Source organism: Rhinolophus sinicus, chromosome 13 (genome assembly GCF_057876585.1).
Source record: "Rhinolophus sinicus isolate RSI-liver-muscle chromosome 13, RSI-T2T, whole genome shotgun sequence".
Lineage (NCBI taxonomy): Eukaryota > Metazoa > Chordata > Mammalia > Chiroptera > Rhinolophidae > Rhinolophus > Rhinolophus sinicus.
In genome coordinates this window covers 23582823-23605658 of record NC_142513.1, presented here as the reverse complement: position 1 = coordinate 23605658, position 22836 = coordinate 23582823, and the positions used below count along the sequence as shown (strand labels likewise).

At 48.0% G+C, this 22836-nt stretch overlaps 1 protein-coding gene across 1 annotated transcript in view; it reads left to right on the top strand.

The window, feature by feature from the left end:
* Positions 1–15439, top strand: part of RSPO4 (R-spondin 4) — a 38031-nt gene extending 22592 nt beyond the window's left edge. Inside the window, exons 2-5 of the mRNA XM_088789211.1 lie at positions 7429–7617; positions 8324–8464; positions 10839–11024; positions 13181–15439. Of these exons, the coding sequence (XP_088645337.1) occupies positions 7429–7617; positions 8324–8464; positions 10839–11024; positions 13181–13284 (620 nt within the window). The 3' untranslated portion in view covers positions 13285–15439. The remainder of the gene's footprint in view (positions 1–7428; positions 7618–8323; positions 8465–10838; positions 11025–13180) is intronic.
* Positions 15440–22836: the final 7397 nt, after the last annotated feature.

Below are 22836 nucleotides of genomic sequence, written 5' to 3'. Positions count from 1 at the left end.
CTCCAAATCCCCAAATGGAAAAACATAGAGGTCACGTGCAAATGTAGAGCCATTGACTTCAGTCACAACAAGGTGCTTGGGGTTTCCTAATGATGTGGGTCACCCTGAGGTTGGGAACCTTCGTTTGAAGAGCAGGTCATTCCCTGATCCCAACAGAAAGAATAAACTGCCTCCACTCAAGACCAAAACTGCCTCCTCATGTCTCTGTCCTGGGTTCTTCACTATCCTGAGGGTGGACAAGCAACCATCTCCCTGGAGATGGTAGTTGGTAGTTGCTGTCCACCGATGCCTCTGGCCCTGTTTGCTCGCCTGTGAAAGGGGAGGAGGATCCAAAAGTGGGTTCACAATCCCACCGTGTGTCGTGACCATGAAGGAAGAGGAAAGGAACTTACGTTTATGGAGAAGCACCTACTATGTGTCAGGTGCTTGCTGGTTTGTTTGCACACACCTCATAACAAGGCCTACGGGGATAGGAATTGCTGCCACAGTTTTTCAGATGGGGAAACTGAGGCCCACAAAGATGAGGATACTTGTCCAAGGTCACTCAGTGAGTAGTAGAGCCAGGATTTGGGCACCTGCGCCGTAACACATGTCCTTAGATTTTTGAGGGCAGAAGACATGTCATTGCTTCAGTAGAATGACAATAGCTCCAGTTTACCGAGGGCCTGCTGTGTGCCAGGCTCTGAGGTAAAAGTTTTCCCTGTACCATCTCCTTTAATCACAACAACCCTGCAAGTTGAAAGTTATTGCTCCTTTTTACAGCTAGAATAACTGAGGCTCAGAAAGTTAAATTTTGCCCCCCAATCATAACCATTGAGCCCCTAGCACTGGACCTTAAACAGACTAAGAGCTCAGTAACTACTTGTTGAATGAAGGGATGGATGGATGAATTAATGGATCACTCAACCCTGGGCTAATGCATGTATTCAGAGTTGTTTTCAATTTGTATCCCTTTATAAACTGCCAAGCCTGACGTGATGGATTCCACTGTCCTTGTCCATAAAATGGACATCCAAGTCGCAGCTCATCCCTGGGTGGCGGAAAGGCGAAGTGACTCAGATGTCATTCCAAGCCTCCCCCGTCACCCAGCTGCTGGAATAACACAGGGCCATACTTTTGGGGCCAACTGACATTTGACTGGGGAAGGATGGTCTTGATTATGGGAGACAGTTATTAAGGGAAATCACAAGCAGTGTCAGCCCCTATGGTGCCCCAAGAAAACTCAGGGAGGTTGCAGTTAGAGCTCCAATGCTTTCATTTAGAAACGTGCATTTGAGCTGGGAGAGGGAAGTGAGGAAGGCCAGGAGCCAGTTGATGTATAGAAAGACCCAGGGGTTTTCAAAGTGTGCTCCCTAGAACCCCAGGGCCACTTGGGGTGCCATGCTGGTCAGGCTGTGTGGGTGGTGCTCCAGGCCCCTAATCCTTGCTGAAGCAGAGTTGCTATACCATGATCTGTTTCCTCTCTGGTGACTTACATCATTTTGATTGACAGAAGGAGAGCTAGCTCAAGTGAAAATATGACTTTCTTTGGAGCTATGGGGTAAGCCAAGCCTTAGGGGGACTGGAACCGGGGCGTGGAAGATGGTCAGAAACTCTATCTCTTGAGTCCCATGAGGTTTCTGGTTGCTGTTCTCTCTCTGCATCTGATTTTTTGTTTTCTCTCTTTCTCTCTCTGCTTCTGTATTGGTCAGCAGTCCTTTGGTTGCAAGTGACAGAAAACCTAACTCAAAGTGGCTTGAGAAAAGAAGAGAATTTACGGACCTCCCACCCCCAGAGGTGGGTTCAGGTGCACAAACAATCTCTTGGCTCTGCTTCCACTGTGTGACCTCCATTCTTGGGACACTCTCCTCTCATGTGGTGCCCACCAGCTCTGGTCTACATCTTCCCAAATCCAAATAGAGTGGAAAAGAACACACATTCAGATACGTGAGCTCATGTGCATGTACACACACACACACACACACACACACACACACACACACACACGTTGACTCAAAAAAATATCCGAAGACTCGCACCTGTTGAGACCCGTGCCTGAACCCACCATGTAGTCAAGGGGACCTGAGGCTCTGATTGGCCCAGCTCAGATTAAGTGCATCTGGGTGGCGGGGGCCCCACATGAACCTCAGACTTGGAGAGCGCTGAGGGATGGGACCTCTGTCAGCAAAGAGAGGGGCCCCAGATGCTAATGCCTACCAAATCTTGTCCACGTGTGTACTGCAACAGGCCATCTTGCCCTCCTGCAAATGTCCTTAGGTCAAGAGGCCAGATGAGACCATTGTCTGTCAACCAAGAGTCAAAATTCTCGAGAAACAGTCTCATTGGCCCAGCCAGCTTGCGCTGTTCAGCCTGGCTCAGCCAGCCACCAGGGAGCAGAGTCATGCAAACACGGTTGCCAGGGCCAGTTCTCCGGGAAAGGAGACTGTGAGCAGGGAAGACATTTCCAAAATGTCTATTACATTTATTTTGGATTTGTTAAAATGTGCATTCCTGGGTGACACCAGACACTTTACAAGCCTCCCTGGGGATTCTCATGCACAGTCAAATTTAAGAACCATCAAGTTTGGCTTTTCTAAAGCAGCATCATACAAACTCCAGTTGTCATCACTTATTATTCATAAAATTGGCATTCAAGTCTCTACACACTTGACTTTGGGAATGGAGGAAAATAGCACTGCTGTTTTGAACGAGTTATGGAGGTGATGAAAAAGCCCGAGTGAGACCATCAGAATTCAGAGTCAGAGGTGCCATTACAACAGAGGGACACTAGAGGGCACCATAGCCAACTGCCAAGACTAAGGCAGAGCCACCTCTTTTCAAAGACCTGGGGTTGAAAGATGCTAGTTGAGATCCATCGCGTGGGCTCGTCACACACACACACACACACACACACACACACACACACACACACACACACACACACACACACACACACACACACACACACACACAGACACTGTCTGAGGACAAGGGGAGGATCCTCGCCGGGTTCTTTTGTCTTCAGAATGTTGAAATTAGCGCTCTACAAATATTAGTGATGTAGTTCTAACTGGGGCGTCTTTGCTGTTGACTGCCTGGTCTGAGGAAGGTTCCACACCCTCTGACCTCAGGGTCCCCCTTGAAACTTGTAGGGGTCATGCTGAGTGATCCCTAAGCCCTTCTGAAAGATAGTGGTTAGTAAAGTTTTGCTTTGTCCCACCTATGTTGCTATCAGTCACTTCTGCCGACTTCAGTTCTCCCATGAGCTCCGGTAACAGCCGGGCCGTGTGAGGCTCACCCCTGAGGCCCCAGGCTCTGCGTGAATCAAAGGACGCCCTGGACAAATGCTCCAAGAAGGCAGTGTAGGGCCTACTGACGTGGTCCCTTCCCCAGTGATTCTGCGGCACCCCTGAGCATATGTCACCACTTTGCGCCTCCTTTTCTCACCTACTTCGGGGTGTGAGTCCACAAATTCAGTTTGCAGGAAATGTCATTTCGTTTTTCTGTAATTGAACATAATTTCTCATTTAAACCCCTATTCTGCCAGATGGCAGGGATTACCTCAAGCGGAGGGAGGGTCCCTTTGCCCTTTGTTGGTGGGGTGGCATCTCAGGCCCAGCGGACTTACATAGTGCCGAGGCACTGCGGAGGGGCACCCTGGTCTCCACGACATCACTCTGTGCCCACCTGCGTGGCTGAAGACCCAGCATCGTCAGTCATTGTCATATAGTCCTTGGTATCTGTCAGAAAGGCCCAGTGGCCTAAACAAGACGGACGACACTGTCCTCCCTCTCCTATAAAAGAATCTGGCATAGACAGTCCTAGGTTAGCATGACCTCGCCACGGTGTCTCTCTGTTAGGTCCCTCTGCCACCTGCATCTGCCATGGTTCCAGCTACCTAGTCCTCCATCTCACAGGAGTAAGGACGAAAGAGAGGGAAAGAACGCAGCCCTTCCTTTGAAGGGTATTTCCTGGGTGTGGCACAGGACACGCCCATTGGACAGAACTTAGACACGTGACCACATACAGCGGCAAAGGAGCCTGGGAAACGCTGTCTTTATTCTTGGAAGAGAGGAACCCCGCTAAAATTTAGGGTTCCAATACTGAGAAGGAGGGAGAGAATAGATATGGGGAACTATTAGCTTAGTGCTCAGGGGCTCAGGTCTCCAATGCTCTGAGAATTTCTGTCACCTTCCCCTGCCCAAGACCTCAGCTTGAGGATGAGCCAGGGCGTGGGGAAGGGATCTGGGAGGAGAAGTAGAAAACGAATGTGGTCCTCTCCCCCCACCTCCAACCCCCAGGACACAATAGAGGCTAAACTCTTTTTTTCTTTAAATATATTTTTATTATGAAGTATTTCAAACCTACAGTTTGAAAATCTGCTTCAGATTTTTAATAAATTAAGTATTACAGATACAAGCAAGCTCCCCAGTCTCCTTCCCCAATCCCTTTTCCCACTCACCACCTCAGAGGTGTTACATCCTGAATTCAGTGTTTATCAGTCCTTTGTATGTCTTTTACTCAATATAAATTTATGTATCATAAATGTTACAGCGTATGGTTTTGCAGGTTTTTTAACGTAATATAAATGGCTCCTTATTGTACGATTCATTGTGCAACTTGTTTTTTTGCTCTCAGCACGCTTTAAGATATAGTCACAATGACAACTGTAACTCTACGTCCATCATTCATCACAGCTGGGTCATATATGTGGTTCGTGTCTGTGTCGTACGACTATACCACAATGTGTTTACCTATTCTTTGGATAGATGATTAGGTTTTTGCAATTGTTTGCTAATAAATAATGCTGCAATAAACATCTTGGTACATGTCTCTTTGTACACATACACAAGAGTTTCTCTAAGCCGGTGGTTTTGAGAGTGTGGTCCCTGTGTCAGCATCACCTGGGAACACGTTAGAAATGCAAATTCTCAGGCCCCATCTCAGACACTCTGGGGTGGGACCCAGTGATCTGCATTGTAATAACCCTGCTAGGAGATGCTGAAGCCTGCTGGCGTTTGAGAAACACTGCTCTAGGGTTTATACCAGAAGCAAAATTGCTGTTTAGAAAAGGTACATCTTTACATCTTAAACTAATACAATGTTATATGTCAGTTACGATTCAGTAAAACTGGGGAAAATATAAATAAATGGATACATAGCTAGGTGAATAAATAAAAGAAAATTTTAAAAAGAAAAGGCACATCTTTAAATTTACTAGATGATGCCAGATTGTTCTCCAAAGTTTACACTTCTATCAGAAAGGAAAATTTCCTCTCATCCTTGCCAGCCCTTGGTATCATCAGAATTTAAATTTTTGGCCATTTGGGTAGGAGGTCTGGGCTCTGTTCACTTCTCAGTTGATGTCCTCTGTCTGGCCCTGGGAATCCCTCGTACAACATCACACTGTCTCTCTGCCAGGTCTACAGCTTTGGAAACACACAATCCTTTACTCTGCTCCCTGTGGCAGTTTCTCTTCCCAGGGGCATCACTTAATGTGTATCTCCATATGAGCCTGCTGGAGCCGTCAGTGGTTTCGGTCGTAAGCAACAGCAATAGGAGTTATGAGCAGGATGTACGGGTCTCACAGAGTCCAATGAGTTGAGAGCAGATTTGGTGAAATGACAATTCTAATCCCAGAGCAGGAGGGCGGGGGGAACAAGAAAGCTCCCAGGCTGTTCTGGGCAGAGTCAGCTGTGCATGCACTGTGAACCTCATCCCCGCCTATCCCCTCGCTCTTTGTGTCTAACTCCCAGGACTTGGGGTCGTGGAAGTGAGTGTCTGCTTGGCCAGGTTTGGGTCAATGCCCCCTCTGCTGACTGGAAGAAGGCTGGGCCTTCTTGGCTTCTGTTTCAGGGGCAGGCACCAGGATCTGCCCTTCCCTAGGGCCTCACACAGTGGGGAATTTTTCTAAAAGGAAAATGGGGCATAAATAGGAAACGGGCAGGGGTAGCAGAGGCTGATAGCTGGAGAATCAAGAACGGGTTTGCTGGGTGGCCATGGGCTCAAGTAAGCCAAGGTGTGTGCCTGGTTTATTAACAGTCTGACCTTGATGGGTCATAAAACATGAAAGAGTTTAATGTTTCCCCCAATTTCTGACTCTAAGAAGCTTCCCAGCTTTTTCCTGTCCCTTAGTGCTACCTGGTCACTTTCTGACTCTCCCCAGCTTCTACCCCCAGTGGTTTGCCCTGTTGCCTCTTGCTAGGGTACCTGCCAACAACTCGCCTTCTTGGGTGAGGCAGCAGCAACAGTGCTTAAGCCTGGCTACTTCTAGGGGGCCATTGCCACTGAGAGCCGCCTGATGTTTGTCATAAAGGACATGCAGTTTCTGCTACTGCTGCCTCCCCTTTCGGCTTTGCCCTTCTCTCTCCTGGTCTCTTTTCTCTGCTCAGAGGGAAGGAGCAGATCTGCCGGCCTACAGCACAAGTTAATATCCAACCAGAACATGAGATGCTGGCCATCCCTTCTTGCAGGCCCCTCTGTCTCTGTGAGGGCTAGCCTTGCATCCCCCCTTACTTGATTTTTCAGGTGAGAACAGAGAGAAAGCCACAGCAACCTCCTCTCCCTCAGGCTGACAACTCCAAACTCCCATGAGTCCCTCTCTCTGAGTGGTCAGTTTTATCAGGTGATCTTCAGGTTGACAGAGGGAAGGAGCAGATCTACAGGACTCCCTATGAGCCTAGGAGAGGGTCTCTTTCCATTCTAGGGTATTTGCTTCCTCTTTCTTCCCAGCTTTGGGGTTCTGGTTATCAATTGTGGAGCAACAAAAAAGTTCCTTCCCTCAACTTGCTATAGCTGATGATATTGGGAACCCTTGATAGTGGTGAGGAAGGGAGTATTGTTAAAAGACCAAGCAGGAAGATGACGGTTCCCTCATCCCCACCCGTAACATGCATATGCCCCTCACACACTCAAAAATACACACTATTTTAGTAAATATTAAGTTTGTGAGTGTCAGAGAACTCCAAATAACAGTGGTTTAAACTAAATAGATGTAGATTTCTCCTCATGTAACAACCCATACAGGCCATCCAGGGCTGGTACAGCAGTTCTATCTTCCTCAGGGATCCAGGCTCTTTTTATCTTATTTCTCCACCACCCTAAACCCACAGTTTCTACCTCATGATACAAAAGAGCTGCTTATGCTCCTGCCATCATGTTCACATTCCACCCAACAGGAATGATGAGGGAATGGCAAAGGGTACACACCTGCCCTTTAAGGCAATTTTCTAGAGGTTGTACACACTGCTTTACCTTATACCCCTTGGCCAGATTTTGGTCACATTACCATACCTAATTGCAAGGGAAGCTGGGAAATGTAGTCATTTGTCTGGTGGCCATGTACTCAGTTAATATCCCAATGAGACAGTCTGACCTGCTCACACATATAGTTTGACCATCTCTCTCTCCCTTTCCCCCATCCTTCCTCCACTCTGGTCTGGCTGGCAGTGGGCACTGGTCTGGGGGGCAACTGCACAGGCTGTGTCATCTGCTCAGAGGAAAATGGCTGCTCCACCTGCCAGCAGAAGCTCTTCCTGTTCATCCGCCGAGAAGGTATCCGTCAGTACGGCAAGTGTGTGCATGACTGTCCCCCCGGCTATTTCGGCGTCCGTGGCCAGGAGGTCAACAGGTGCAAAAGTACGTGGCTCCTCCCTTGTCTTGTGCTAGTGTTGGGCTCCTGGGCACCTATGACCCACATCCCACCTCTTACCCCAAACACAGTCACAGGGAAAATAAACGTATGCCTAAACCCAGATTCATATTCTTGCTTGGTCTCAGCCTGGCTCTGAAGCCCTAGACAAGTCAGTGCCTTCTCTAATGTCAGCAAGGAACTTTCATGTCTGCCCTAGTTTGCTGTGTGGCCTTGGGCATGTTACTCACCCTCTCTGAGCCTAGCTTAAATAGGAAAAGGAGTCCTAACTCCTAAGTCTATTTTTTGTTGTAACCTGGGACAAATTATGGCCATCTTTGAGTCTTGATGGAAATGGAGCAGGAAGCCCTCATTCCCAGACCAGATTTTCTGTATGACTTTAGGCAAGTCACTTGCCCTTTCTGAACCTCAGGTCAAATAAGAAAGTGAATCTTGAGCTTTAAATCCGTACAGCCATGTTACCTTGGACATGCCACCTGCCCCCAATGAGCCTCAATTCAAATGAGAAAGGGAGTTCTTGAATGCAGCCTCCTTTGACCTTGAACAAGTTTGGGCTTCCAAGGAAACACTAAATCCTGACCCCAGTGCTATAGAGCCTGGGGCTGCTCAGAGACCATCCCACCTCAGGCAGTCCTAGAGGGCCCCCTCCCTGAGCACCTGCCCTCACTGGGGGTGGCCCTGGCTCTATTACAGAATGTGGGGCTACGTGCGAGAGCTGCTTCAGCCAGGACTTCTGCATCCAGTGCAAGAGGCGGTTTTACCTGTACAAGGGAAAGTGTCTGCCCACCTGCCCACCGGGCACTGCAGCCCAGCAGAGCACACAGGAGTGCCAGGGTGAGTGAGGGCCTCTTCGGCCCGCCCCTTCCCCTCCCTCCTAGGAATAGGGGCTGGTGAAGGGTGTCAGGACACCTGGAAGAAATCACAGTAGAGTGTCACGTGGTGATCAGAGGCTTAACACCACCATGTCAGGTACACATAAGAATCGTTCAATATGCTGGAACCATTGTAAGCACCGTTAATCTGATTTCTATTACTACCAACATGGCGTCATTATTATTACCAAGGGAGGCAGCTGAGTACAGAAGAGGACTGATTTGGGGGATAAAACAGACCTGGGTTCAAATCCTAGCTCTAAAATGTACCCGTTAGTGAACTTGAGCAAGTTATTTGAGCTCTCTGCCCCTCACTTTCTCCAAACATTAAAAAAAAATTACATAGAACATAGAACCGACCTCATAGTGGGAAGGTTGTTATGAGGATTAAATTAATTAATATGATTTAAAGTACTTAATACAGTGACTAGCACACAGTAAGCGCTCAATACATGCCATTATTATACATGTCATATCAGCTGTCACTATGCTTTCTCACTGCTCCTTTTCTCAGTGTTCTCACCTGAATCGCAAATCTCTGCTCACACATTCTCTCTGGGCTCATGTTCATGGTCATTCCAAAAGCTGATGGCTCCTGACTCACTGTCCTTGGCCAAATCCCTCCCTGAGCAGTAGACCGCATCCCCACCTGCCCCCTGGATGCCGCCATCCCTCCCTCCCCACCCCCAGCCTGGTGCTTCATCTGTCAATGACCAGCTCCACAACCCATGCTGGCCACGCTGGAGACATGGACATCACCGGTGACTTCTCTCTCATCCTACATCCAATCTAATTTGCTCATTTATTCACCAAGAAATATTTACTAGAACATCTGCTATGTGCCAGGCACTTCCTGAGGTACTGAGGACATATTAGTGAACAGAACAGACAAAGCCTCTGCCCTTGTGGATGTGACATGTTACTGGGCAGACAGAAGAGACACAAGAAAAAGGTCCTGTGGACCTTGCTGGGGTTATTCCTTCCCCTGGAGCACTTCCCCTCCTGCCCTTCCCTGAGCCTGGCTAACCTCTCCACCCCCGCTTCAAGACTCAGGTCAGGAGTCTTCTCCTTCAGGAAGCCTTCCCAGTCCCCTGGGCTGGGACCCGCACCTCCTCTGGGCTGCCCTAGCTGCCTGTGTTTCCTCCATGGCTGCACAAGCACCCTGCCCTTCCAGCCTGACTTCTTCAGGAGGCAAACTCCAGGAGGCAGACCGGGCTCTGTCTTGTTGCCATTGCACCTCAGCACACAGTACAGCACCTGGCATGCAGTAGGTGCTCAGATTTTGCTTGTCAGATGAATGCATCTAGCAGAAGGACCATTGTCCTAAGGTCTGAAGACCTGGTTTCTGGACCCAACTGGATCTTAAATCTGCTGTGTTCTGTCATGTGAGCCTTTTCTCTGTTCCCTTATCAAGCCCTACGTTAAGCCTCAGTGTCCTAACCTGCAAAATGGGAGTGTTAATAGCTTCCCCCTTCTCTCCCTACCTCTCAGAGACTCTTAAAAGCATAAACTGTGAAAGAATATAGATAGATATAGATATAGATAGATAGCCATAGATATAGATATATATAGATAGATAGAGATATATAAATATAGATATATAGATATACACACGCACACACACACACACACACACACACACACATATATTTCTTTCTTTTTTTAAATAGTGAAAGAGCAGTTTATTAGAAGAGAAAGTATACTCCAAAGGGTTAGGATTGGGCCCGAGAAAAAGAGTGGCTCAAAAGGCTTGTTTATATATGTTTTCAAATGATTCCCTACTAAGACCTTTTGCATCATGACCTCATTTTTCCTCACAACACCATTGGTAGCTGATCAAAGACACATGATCAAGTTCAAAACCTGTGTCCTGGCCCTGAGGGCTATTCAGCCAACTTTCTGGCCTCTTCTCCTGTCCCGCCCCTCCCAGACCTTTACCCTGCCCCCACTCTAGGGGCTCTGTCCCTTAAACTTAGTTTGCCCATCCCCACGGCTCTGCATGCCTGCCTGGAAGTGTGTCCTTCCATCTCCACCCAATGAGCTCTTCTCTCTCCCATTAGCTCCTGTGTCACCTCCACGCCTTTAAAGCCAGATAGTTGGTCCCTCTAGCTTCTGGCCCACACAGCCTGTGCATGCTTTAGAATCATCCTCATTCTAGGCTCTCATAAGTAGCAATTTAAATGTCATCCCTCTGTTCCTTGTATAGCCTGTGAGTCCCCTTTATGTAGAGATGGAGCCTTCAGGGAACTGAACCCCTCAGACCATGCCCTTGGATCTGAAGGACACTCCCTGCCAACTGAGCCCGTGTGTCATCTGTCTCTCCCTCCACCCCACAGAGGAGTGTGAGCTGGGCCCCTGGGGCAGCTGGAGCCCCTGCACACACAACGGGAAGACCTGTGGCTTCGCCTGGGGCCTGGAGACCCGGGTGCGAGAGGCCAGCCGGGCCAGGCAGGAGGAAGGCGCAACCTGCCAGGTGCTGTTCGAGTCCAGGAAATGTCCTATCCAGAGGCCCTGCCCAGGAGGTAAGCACCACCAGGCATGCAGGGCTGCGGTGGGCAGGGCCCATGGGTTACTTTGAGTCTCCTCAGGACACTGGCCCCACAAAGAGTACATGTCAGGCTGCCTGAAAGTCCATTAGCAATACCTTCATGTGGGTTAAGCACTGCCCTCCCTGCGGTCCTTTCAAAGGAGGGTCTTCCTTGCTGGGGTCAGTCCCAGATGGGTAGGCAGATGGAGCTGTCCTTTACATCAGGGGTTCTCAACACTTTCAATCAGAAGGAATGCCCTCTTTACTACTCTGAAATAAAATTCATGCATCATGTAACCTACGTGCACAGGTCATTTTTTAAAAATCAGCATCGTGCCCTAACCATCATATAAAAGAGAAACAAAAGAAATATCATTATGGCAGCGCTCAGGCCCAACACCCCAGACAATACCCAGTGAAGTAGAATCACGGTGACAGTGATGGCCGAGGTCAGTGTTCAAGCGCACAGCCACATTGCCACTAGAGACACAGTTTCCCTAATGCTGACCCGCTCTTAGTCATGTCAACAAAACTGTCTGACCTCTTGATTGACACCACACTGGCAGCCCTGGACTAGTCAGTGAATGGGACAAGTGTCCCAAAACCATTGGCATTCACACGCAAGAGGGAGTTCTGCTCCGAGCAAAGCAGATTCCTTAGCTATGTGAGAACTGGATGGAATGGGGACAACTCTTCTTTGTAGGACAGGGATCAGCCCCCAATCCCTGTCCACTGAATGCCGCTGAGGTCCCCTTCTTTGTGACAACCAAGATCCCCACGCAGATTTCCAAACTACCCCTAGGGGCTCTTAAGAACCGCTGGTGTAAAAAAGAGAGGCCACAGAGTGTGGTAAGACGTGAATGGTGAGTAGTAGTTAGCCACTACGGAATTAGCTACCATTAACTGTGTGCTTACTGTGTGCCGGGCACTCTGCTAATTCTCTACACTCATTAAGTCATTTAATCTGCACAATGACATAATGAAGTAGGTACTGTTATTATTCTCGTGTTACAGGTAAGGCGTTTGAGGCCCAGAGAGGTTAAGTTACTTGCCCAAGTCTCACACAGCTAGGGAAGTGTGGACCTGGAATTCACATGCAGGTCTATGAACAAAAAGGAATCTAAAGTCATGCTTAAGGCTGAGGAACCTGGAGCCAGGTGACCCGAGCCACACAGTTGGGATATAGTGGACCTGGGACATGAACCCAGGGACACCTCTGGTTTCAGAAGGACTTGTGGTATGTGAGTTGGTTGGAAGTATAAATAACAGAGGTGGGGGACTCTGGGAGTCATGGTGGGCAGTCGGGGACAGAGGGTGAGATTGAGATGGGGCCAGAGACACTAAGAGAGCGCAGACCCAGGGAAGCAACCAGACAGACAGTTCTCTATGACATTTGTTACTGTGGCCACTCCTCTCATGGCTTCTGAGAGCTGGTAGCTGATTGGCTATGGGGGGCTTGAGGGAGGAAAGCTCTTCCCCCAGATAATAATCATAATAACAACAACAACAACAACAACAAAAACAGCAGCAGCAACAGCAAACATTCATAAAGCACTTACCATGTGCTGGGCGCTGTTAAGTGCTTAGTATTCACAACTCCTTTAATTCTCACAACAACCCTACTGTGGGCTCCTTGCATCATCCAGGTCTCAGCTCAAATGTCTCCTCCTGAGAGAGGTCTTCCAAAAGCTTCCCCCTACCAAGAGTCACTTTCCATCACATCACAACATAGCACTTACATCTTTCTGCAACGATGGTGCCATTCTTGTGTATGCTTGTTTAGTGTTCATGACCTCCAGTGAGAGCAAGCTCTTTGTATGTCTTGTTCAGGGCTGCCTCACTAGTGTCTAGAACAGGCCCTGGCACATAGCAGGTGCTCAGTTAACATTTGTCGGCTAGATGGATGGGTGGGTGGATGGGAAGGTGGGTAGGTGGGTGGGTGGATAGACAGACATCAGGCCGGCATAGGGATGGGATGGGGACCCAAAGATACTCACCCCATATTCCCACCTTGAAAGCTGGCAAGGGCCACTCAGGCAGCCCCTCACCCTGTCCCCCAGATGCTGTCCTCACCTGAGGGCTGACACAGGATTGAGGGACATCCCAGGGCCCAACTGGCCTCACAAACAACGCCCTATGCTCTTGCTGCAGAGAGAAACCCCAGCCAGAAGAAGGGCCGGAGAGACCGGCGCCCGCGCAAGGACAGAAAGCTGGACCGAAAGCTGGACATGAGGCCTGGCAGGCCACAGGCCTAAGGAGCCCGGGGCGGGCCTGCAGCCATGTCCACCCTCCTCCAAGCCGGCTTGCTTTCTTCCTCATCCCTTCGCTTTCTTGCTGCTGCTGCTTTTCTTTCCTTTTATCTTTCTCCTCCACCTCTTCTCTCTTTTTTCTGTGTCAATCTACCTTTTTTTCTCCTTTATTTCCTGTATTTCTTCCATCTCTATTTCCCCCTCATTCCTCCTTTTCTCCTCTCCTCCTTCCCTCTTCCTTTTTCTTCTTTGTCACTTTTGTTTTACCTCTTCCTTTCTTTTCCTTTCCTCCTGTTTTGCTTCCTGTTCTTCATAGTATCCTTCTCTCTCTCTCTCTCTCTCTCTCTCTCTCTCGCTCGCTCTCTCTCTTTCACACACACACACACACACACACACACACACACACACACACACACACACATACTTTGACAGATCAAATGCCTGTTCCCTGCCCACCCACCCGCTCCCAAGCCACTCTTTCTATCTACACAGCAAACATCTTTTTCTAAACCTTTCCCTGACCTTGTACTGACCCCATCTTTGCAGAGAAGGGGTGTCCAAGGGCAGGACCCAGGCCACAGCACAGGCAGGATGATTGAGTCCTGGGAGCCCTGCTTCTGCGCCAGAGGAGACCCAGACCCCAGGGCTGCCAGCACCTCCTGCTCCGGCCTGTACCTGGAGGCCATTTCCACAGCCCTCGGCACCAGCTCCCCTAGGAAGCCTCCGGAAGAGGCTCTGGGGCCACCCAGTGCCCAGCGGGCCATGGGGGAGCCATGCTGGGGCCTCTGGCTGGACAGCCAGCCCAGTGCCCCTGTGGCAGCTGAGTCTGCCCCCCTGGAATCTGCCTGCTGTACCCCATCAGTGCTCCTTCAGCATCCTCCCTCTTCCCAAGCTGACTGTACTCCCATGTCCTTTGGGGACCCAAATGCTGCAGCAGGTGGGGCTGCCATCCCTGGGACAACTGGCTCAGCCCAGAAGAGGCCATCAGAGCTGAAAGGAACTTGGAGATTATCCAGACCACTCTGTTCCTCACCCTGGAGCCTCCTACCCATTGTACCCAAGGGGCAAGTGAGGCCTGAGAAGGAAGGGAATTGTCTGAGGTCACAGAGGGAACCCAAGTGCTGTGCCTTCCACCTGTTAGTTGCCCTGCTCAACATGTCCACAGCTGAGAGGAGCCTTTGGGGGGCTTTGGGGAGGAGATAGAGAAAGTTGTTGGGTCCGGAGCAAGAGAAGATACCCCATTACCCACACCACCACTGACACCCTGAGCATTTGTGTTTCACTGTGATACCTCACATGCCAGGCAGAAAGAAATGGGAGGAGTCTCAGGCTAGACCAGCTTAGAAGTAGGTTTGTCGTCACTGGCTGTCATTCCATCATCAGGATACCTCCTCCTCCTTTGTAACCCCAAATCCCCAGGAAGTGGCGCTCCTGATTTGCATTGGTATTACTGGCTGGCCTGAACTCAGAGGGTTCAGCAGTTAGGAGCAGGAAGAATCTGAGCCCTGAGGGGCTCGGGGCGGCTGGAGAAAGTGGTGTCAGCAGTCTGGGGCAAGCTAAGGTGATGAAATATCACTCCTCCACCCCAAGAGAGTGCCTGGCCTCAGGCCTCCCTCTGCCAGGCACATGGGGATCCCCTGACCCCTCAAGGCCCACCCTCACTTTCACTTCCCCCTCTCACCTCTGTGAGGACAGCTAGAGCCCCTCCTTGCCTGGCCAGACCACCAGCTTCTATTCTGCAAAAGTTTGTGCCTCTGAAATGCCCTATTATTTCAAGACCTCAACTTTTTTTTTTTTTTTAAATAAAGGGAAGAGAAAAAAAAAACTTGCAAATGCTTCTTGGGCGTCCAACGGGTGTTACAAAACCATGATGCTGATGAGTTTAGAGTAGCCAAATCTAAACCATGTGGGTGGTTTGCACTGGAATGCTCAGGGCAGAGAGGGCCAGGGTATGTCAGCCCCTCCAGGCCCCTCTCAAGAAGGGGGCTCTGCCAGAGACAGAAGAGAACAACACTGTGCTCCCTCCACCTCCAGTGACTCTCAGCCCCATGAGCACAGAAGTGGCCCCAGGAACCCATCCGTGTTCTGTACGGCATGTCTGAGGGGCCAGGGACACCTAGGAAGTGTAACAATCCCACAGAACCATTTAAACACCCTGGGCTGCTGCGGAGAGGGGCCTCATCATTGGAAGGCACAGGTTCGAGTCCCAGCCTGTTATCAGCAGTCTGTGGGGTCAAGGCCAGATCATTTTCTCTTTCTGGGCCTCAGTTTCCCTATTTGATAGAAGAAGAGAAGGTATGATTGGATTGAATCCATTGCCCAAATCTGAGTAGCCCAACAGCATTCTCTGTGGTGCCTTTTTAAAAATTCAAATTTCACGGCCCCACCTCTGACTTAATAAATGCGAACAAGTTTAAAAACAGACTGTGAGAGCTCACTCCTTCCAGGACAAGCTCAGCGGAGAAGGTGGCTCTCAGATGACCTCCAGCCCCAGAGGGCTGGGGTCTAAATTGAGGAGGTTGCAATGCTCATTCTGACCTCAAGGCTCAACAATCTGATTTTATAGTTTGACAAATATATATGTATATATATATATATATATATATATATATATATATATATATATATATCAGAAAACTGTGTAGACTATATACATATATTCACATACGTAGAATATATACATATATTCATATATGTAGAATCTATACATATATATGTATATATGTATAGATTCTACATAGTTTTCTGATAAGATTCAAATGCTAGAGTGCTGAAGTTTCTAAATTCCACAATTCTAAGAGACCAGGACAGTAGTGGCAGTTTCCCGTCTGGTGTTCCCCTGACCATGTTCTTTCCCTCAGGTGAACTAGTCCTGTCTCCAACTGTGGTCTGTGGACAAGGTTATTTTTTAGGAGATAGAGTCTGTTCGGGGCCTAGGCCCTTCCTGTATAACCTTCCGAGCTCAGACATTCCCTCCCCTCCAGCTCATAATCCTTTCCAATCCCAGCCTCTCCCATGTTCTCCTGAAGATTGAGGCGTTTTACTGGAAAGGAGAGCATCCCATTAACTGCCTCTTACAGGCTAAGCTCATAGAGAAGCCCAGAAACTGGCCCGGGGCACCCAGCCAGAGAGGGCAGTGGGCAGAGCCCAAAGGGAGGTTCTAGCTGCCGGCCCCTCCGATGCTGTCCCAGTGGGAGAGAACAAAGGCTGGCCGGAGCTGAGGGGTTCCTGACAAACTTCTTCTGCCCGCACCCCAACGGGGCCACACCAGGGTCCCCTCAGCACCCGTTTCCCCACCCACTGCTCTCACTCGGCCTCCATCCCAGTCAGACACCGTGGCCCTGTCTGTAGTTCCCACCTCTTGCACTAGAGGGCGCCACCCAACCAGCAACAGGGCAGCAGCTCAGATTGTTAAGGGGGCGCTTTTCTGAAAGACAGGAACTTACTGCTTTTCTCTGCTGCCTAGCAGGACCTAGGAAGGGTCGAGGAGGCTGCCTGAAGCTAAAGGACAAAAATTGCGATGGTGGCTTGGCTGAGTGGCATTCAGAGGAAGACCCAGGCCCAACATTCCACAGCCAGTAATCATGACTGTCCCTGACCTCCTGCCAAGACATCCAGACATGGGGGGGGGGGGGGGGGTGCCAGCCCTCAGGACTCGTGGAGCATTGTATTTCTCCATTTTCACTTCAAACCATCCTCCTGACTCAGGAAATGTGCATTCTTATAGTAAAAAATAATAATAGTAATCATGATCATGATTATTAATAACAATATCATATATATTGAGCACCTACTATGTGCCAGACTGTGCTAAGTGCTTTAGAGGCAGTATTTCATTTCCTTTGCTTAACTCTCTTCGATATAGATCATAAGTCCCATTTTGCTGACTTCCTTTTGTGTGAGAACATTTTCACATCCTTATCTCCTGCCACCCTCACAGAGACCCGCAAGCTCTTAATAGAAGAGGCTCAAGTTAAAGTCATTCAAAATTCATCAATTTCAATTACCCATCCATTCGATAAATATACAAAAGTGGCTGCTGTGTGCCTGGTATTGTGCTGGGTGCTGGTGATAAAGACCCAGGCCTTGTCACTTGGGCTTTCCTGTCTAGACACAAGTCAATTACAATGGTGTGAAAAGGCCTTCTACAGAGGACAAGATCTAGGAGGAGGAACAGAAAATCCATCTACAGCCTGGGGGGGGTGGGAGCTCCTCCTCTAGGATCAGATAACTAAGCTGACAACTGTAGAATGAGGATGAATCAATGAGATGAAAGGGGCGGGTTCAGCTACAGGACACAGAATTTGCAAAGGCCTGGAGAAGCTACTCATGAGGGTGCCCACTCCAGAATTCCCAAGACTCCTGGGCTACCAGATCCTAGAACACAGGGACTTGCCTCTGGGGACTGCTGGTTCCCCAACCCTCCATGATTCCCTTCCTCACCTATAGTCTTTCATTCAACCTGCTACCCACAAAGGTAGAATAGATCATCCAACCAGACCTGCAACTGAAGAAGCCATCTTGGAAGCGGGTCCTGCAGTCCCCGCTGCTCCAGCCCCCAGCTATAGCGTCTTCCCAGCTAAGGCCCCAGCAGAGATAAGTTAGTCCACTCTGCCCCATCTGAACTCCTGATCCTCAGACCCATGAGGATAATAAATGGTTGTTGCTTCACGCCAGTAAGGTTGGAAAGGTTTGTTTTGCAGCAATAGACAACTGGAACAGGGGTCTATAGGGGTTGATAGTGGCACTGCTAGGATGGAGGGGCAGGGAATTGAGGCAGGTAAGAGCCAGACAGCAAGGCCACAAATCCCACCTCCACCGCTGATCAGCTATGTGCCCTTAGGCAAGATCCTGTACGTTTCTTCAGTTTCCTGTGCCTCAGTTTCCTCATCTGTAAAAGGGAATAATAAGAGTATGCCTCATGATGTCACTGTGAGGTTTAAGTAAGTGAATATATGAGAAATGGTTTACATACACAGTAAGTGCTCAATAATAGTTTTTATTGTTATGTATATTTCATTTATTCACTACACCAACATTTCTCAAGCACTAAGTCTGAGCCAGGAATTATGTCAGGCATTTAACATTGAAAACTTAAATCCATTCTTCCCAGAGCCCTCGGAAGTGGTTTTTGTTATTATTCCTACTTCTCACAGATGAAGAATCTGAAGCTCAGAAAGTAAGCAGTGGAATGGGAACCGAAAACTTTGCCCTCCCCCAGGCGGCTACTCCATGTGCCGGCGCCCACAGCGCACGTCCACGGGGCACATCCCACTCAGCCCAGGAAGGTGAGGATCACATGGAGGAAATGCACCCAGAGCTCCACTGCTGTCTTTCTGCTCAGCATCTGGAAAAGGAACTCCAAGTGGCTCTTACACAGAGGAAAACATGGTCAACCTCACTCAAATTAAATGACAATAAAGTCACACAGAACTAACATTTTTCACCTATCTGATTGGCAAGGAGCCAAAGTTTGAAACCACGGGGCTTTGGCAAGACTATAGGTGAGCTGGCGCTCTCCCTACCTTCCTAGGGGGAGGGACATGGCCCAATCTCTATAGAAGACTAGTTGACAATATCACTCAAAATTACAATGCGCATGTCCCATGACCCAGCAATCCACTTCCAGGGATTCATCCCCTAATTAGCCTCATGCAGGTGCAAACTCACAGGTGTACCTGGGGCACATCTGTTCTCTGCAGCCTGCGTGATTACAAAAAACTGAAAACATCTTGAGTGTCTGTAGAAGATCTGATTAATTTAATCAGCTTACAGGTTGCAGCTCATACTCTGCCTCCTCCTGGAAGCCTTCCCTGACAACCCCCTGGGTAGGCAAGGTGCACCTCTCCCATCAGCTCTGCACCAACAGGCCTGTGTTGTCCCTGACTCGGTATGTCTATCTTGCCCCTAAACTGGGGGCTCCATGAGGGTAAGGTCTGGGTGTGACTCATATCTGGATCCCAGTGCAGAGTCTCAGTCAGCCACAAGGGTGGGACCTAGTCGCTGTAAAATGGAGGAATGAATGACCCCAAAGCGGCTCTGGGTAGGAGTGATACCTGTTTTACCTGGCAAGCAGCAGCCACTGCCCGTGCCATCCACAGGCTGCAGCGGAGCAGGCTCCAGCCACTTCCCCAAGGCCCCAGGAAACAGCCTCCAGTCTGGTCATCCAAACCCCACTTCCCACTCCCTACTCACCCTTCAAAGACCTGCGCTCACACGATGAGGGTGAATAAATAAATTAGTACAATCTCTATCTCTGTGGATATTTGGAAATAGCTATCAAATTTACCAACACATGTATGGTTTTCTTAAATATCAGGTTTATTGAAATATAATTTACTACAGTAAATAAAATTTATCCATTTGAGATGTAAAATTCATTGCATTTTGACAAACATATACAGTGGGGTTCCTACCACCACAATCATGATCTAGAACAGTTCCGTCACCCCAGAAAGTTTTCATGCCTCCTGGCAGTTGATCTCGTCCCATCTTTACCCCACCCCCACCCCCAACCCCCGACAAACACTAATGGGTTGCTTTCTGCTATGTGGCTTTGCCTCTTCCAGAACATCACGTAAGTGGGAATATACAGTATGTAGCTTTTGTAGTCTGGCTTTTCCCCTGCACATCATGCCTTGGAGATTCTTCCATATTTTTGTGTGTATCAAGAGTTCATTTTTTTCTATTGCCGAATAATATCCATTGTTTATCCATTCACCTGTTGGAGGACAGTTGTTTCCAGTTTTTGATGATTATGAGAAAAGCTGCTGTAAACATTTGTGTACAGTTTTTTCACAATTTGCACTTCTCTTGGGTAAATACCTAGGAGTAGGATTGCTAGGTCATATGGTAAGCATACATTTAATTTTATAAAAATTTGCCAAATTGTTTTTCCCAGTTTCAGTTGCTATGTCCCCTCACCAGCACTTGGTATTATCAGTTATTTTAAACTTTAGCCAATTTAATAAGTGGTATCTTACTTATTAGCTTTAATTTGTTTTTACAGATAACATTGAGTATATTTTCACGTGCTTGTTGGCCTATATTTTAGCAAAATATCTTTTTAAATCTTTTGTCCATTTTTATTGGATTATTTGTTTTCTTATTATTGAATTGTGAAAGTTCTTTATATACAGAGGGTGCCAAAAAATGTGTACACATTTTAAGCAAGGGAAAACTTGTATTAAAATTGTAATACTCAATATATACCAATAACAAAAGATGAATACAAGTCACATTTGACATCTGCAATTACAAGAGGTGCTCAAAGTGGTCACCATCAGCGTAATTTTAAAACAGTTTTCTCCTTTCTTAAAATGCGTATACATCTTTTTGGCACCCACTGTATATTCTGGATGCAAGTATTTCATCAGATATAACGTTTGCAAATATTTTCTCCCAATCTATGCCTTGTCTTTTCATTTTCTTAGCAGTGTTATGAATAGAGAAGTTTTTAATTCTGAATAAGTCAAATTTATTATTTATTTTCTTTTATGGTTCATACATTTTGTGTCTTGTCTAAAAAACTCTTTGCCTGACCCAACGTCACAAAGATTTTCTCCTATGTTTTTGTCTGGATGTTTTACAGGTTTAGGTTTGACGCTTAGATCTATGGTCCATTTCAAGTTAATTTTTGTATATGGTGTGAGGTATGGGTTGAAATAGTTTTTTACATATTGATGTAGAATGCAATTTCACCTCTAGAAAATTATCCTACTTATGTCCCCCCACATACATACAAAATGAATATTCATTGCTCCTTGACTGAAAAAGTAAGGCATTAGAAACAGCCTAAGTGCCATCACTTGAAGACTGGTTAAGTACATGTTGGCACATCCATACAATGAAAATACTGCACAGACGCAGAGTGCCAGCCATCCAAATCGAGCAGCTGTAGGGGTTGTGCCCTGCCGGGATCCATTCTAATTGGTCAGTGTCCATGCGGACAGCTCTGCGATGTTTTGAATGTCATCTTGTTCCTGCGTCAAAAAGAATGAGGCGCTTTTTAGGGAGTGATGTAGACAGATCTCTAAAGTGTGTTGTTAAATAACAAAAGGACAGTGCAGAATAGTGGGTGAAGTTTGCCATCACGGGATAAAAAAATTCCTGTGTGGATTTCCTTGAATGTGCATAAAATAACTCTGGAAAGATTTACAAGAAATTGGTGAAAAGGGTTTCCTCAGGGAAGGGAGGCTCTGGGTATGTGGAGGACAGGAGTGGGAGAGAGACTCACTTTCACTGTCTCCCCTTTTGTACCTATGAGATTTTGTGCTATGAATCTATTATACATTCAGGAAATAAGTAAAAAGAGAAAATTAAAAACAAAAAATTTTACTAACAATTGTTACCCCAATAAATTAAAAAAAAAACACAAAAATAATAAATAAATAAATAAATACATACATAAATACATAAATACATAAAGTTCTACTTCCTCAGGGGCGGGCGCCTGGTCTAGGAGATTCTGTCCTGTGTGCACAGCCCTCCACAGTTTGGAAGATCCTCTCATGTTCCTCCTCAGGTTTCCCAACATACAACAGCTCTGCCAGGGCAGCTTGATGGAGAATGCCTGTTTTTCAGATGAGGAAGCTGAGGCTCTGAGCAAGGCTGACATTCCCAAGGTCACCTGGCCCAAACCCAGGTACCTTCTCAGGTATCTACTAGGGCCAGACGGGTTGAGAGCCAGGAAGGAGGCCTTCAGTTCTGCCCCCGCAGGGACCCAGATCGAGTCACTTAAGGTACCGCTCAGAGCCAAACCCATCTGGAAGCTATCGCCAACCCGCCACCCCAGACTGCGGAGAAAGGGTGGGTGGGAGCCCCAACTCTGTGTACATCTGTTCCTCATCAAGGCTCATGCTCTGGACCAGGATCCAGCCCTGGAATTCCCATTTCCCGGCCGGACCAGGCCACCCTCACACCAACCACCCTTCCCACTGAGACCTGAACAACAGCACATGGGAGGGGAACAGCCCTGAAATCTAGGCCAGCGCGTCCTTTTACCTCCTGGAGATTTAGGTTCCCCTAGTTATAAGGATTAAATAAGCCAGTTCATACAAAGCACTTGGCAAGTCAGTGTTGAATAAACAATAGCTATCACTAGCTCTCTCCTGATATCCCACCCCTTCTCATTACTGTAACGTAGGTGCCTACGTATGCATGCCAGCAGCTAATGTGCCTAGCTCTGTTTGAAGCACTGAGCATATACTAACTCATCCAAACTTCACAGTAGCCATCTGAGCTAGATGCTCCTAGTAGCTTGGGTTTTCTGATGACCTAGCTGAGGCTCAGAGATGTTGAGTAATTTGCCCAAAGTCACACAGCCAGCAAGGGGCATAGCAGGATTCGAACCCAGGCCACCTCGCTCCAGAACCTTGACTCCAAAGCTCTCCCTGCACTACCTCTGTGGATCTGAACTTCTTCCCCACTGATCTCTGATTCCTGCAGGTGACTGTGACAGTGACCCCTGAGACAGAAATGAACACGGATCTTAGCCAGTATTGGTTGACTGAGAGACAAGCACCAACAGCACAGCTATGAGATGATACTCGGCCCTCT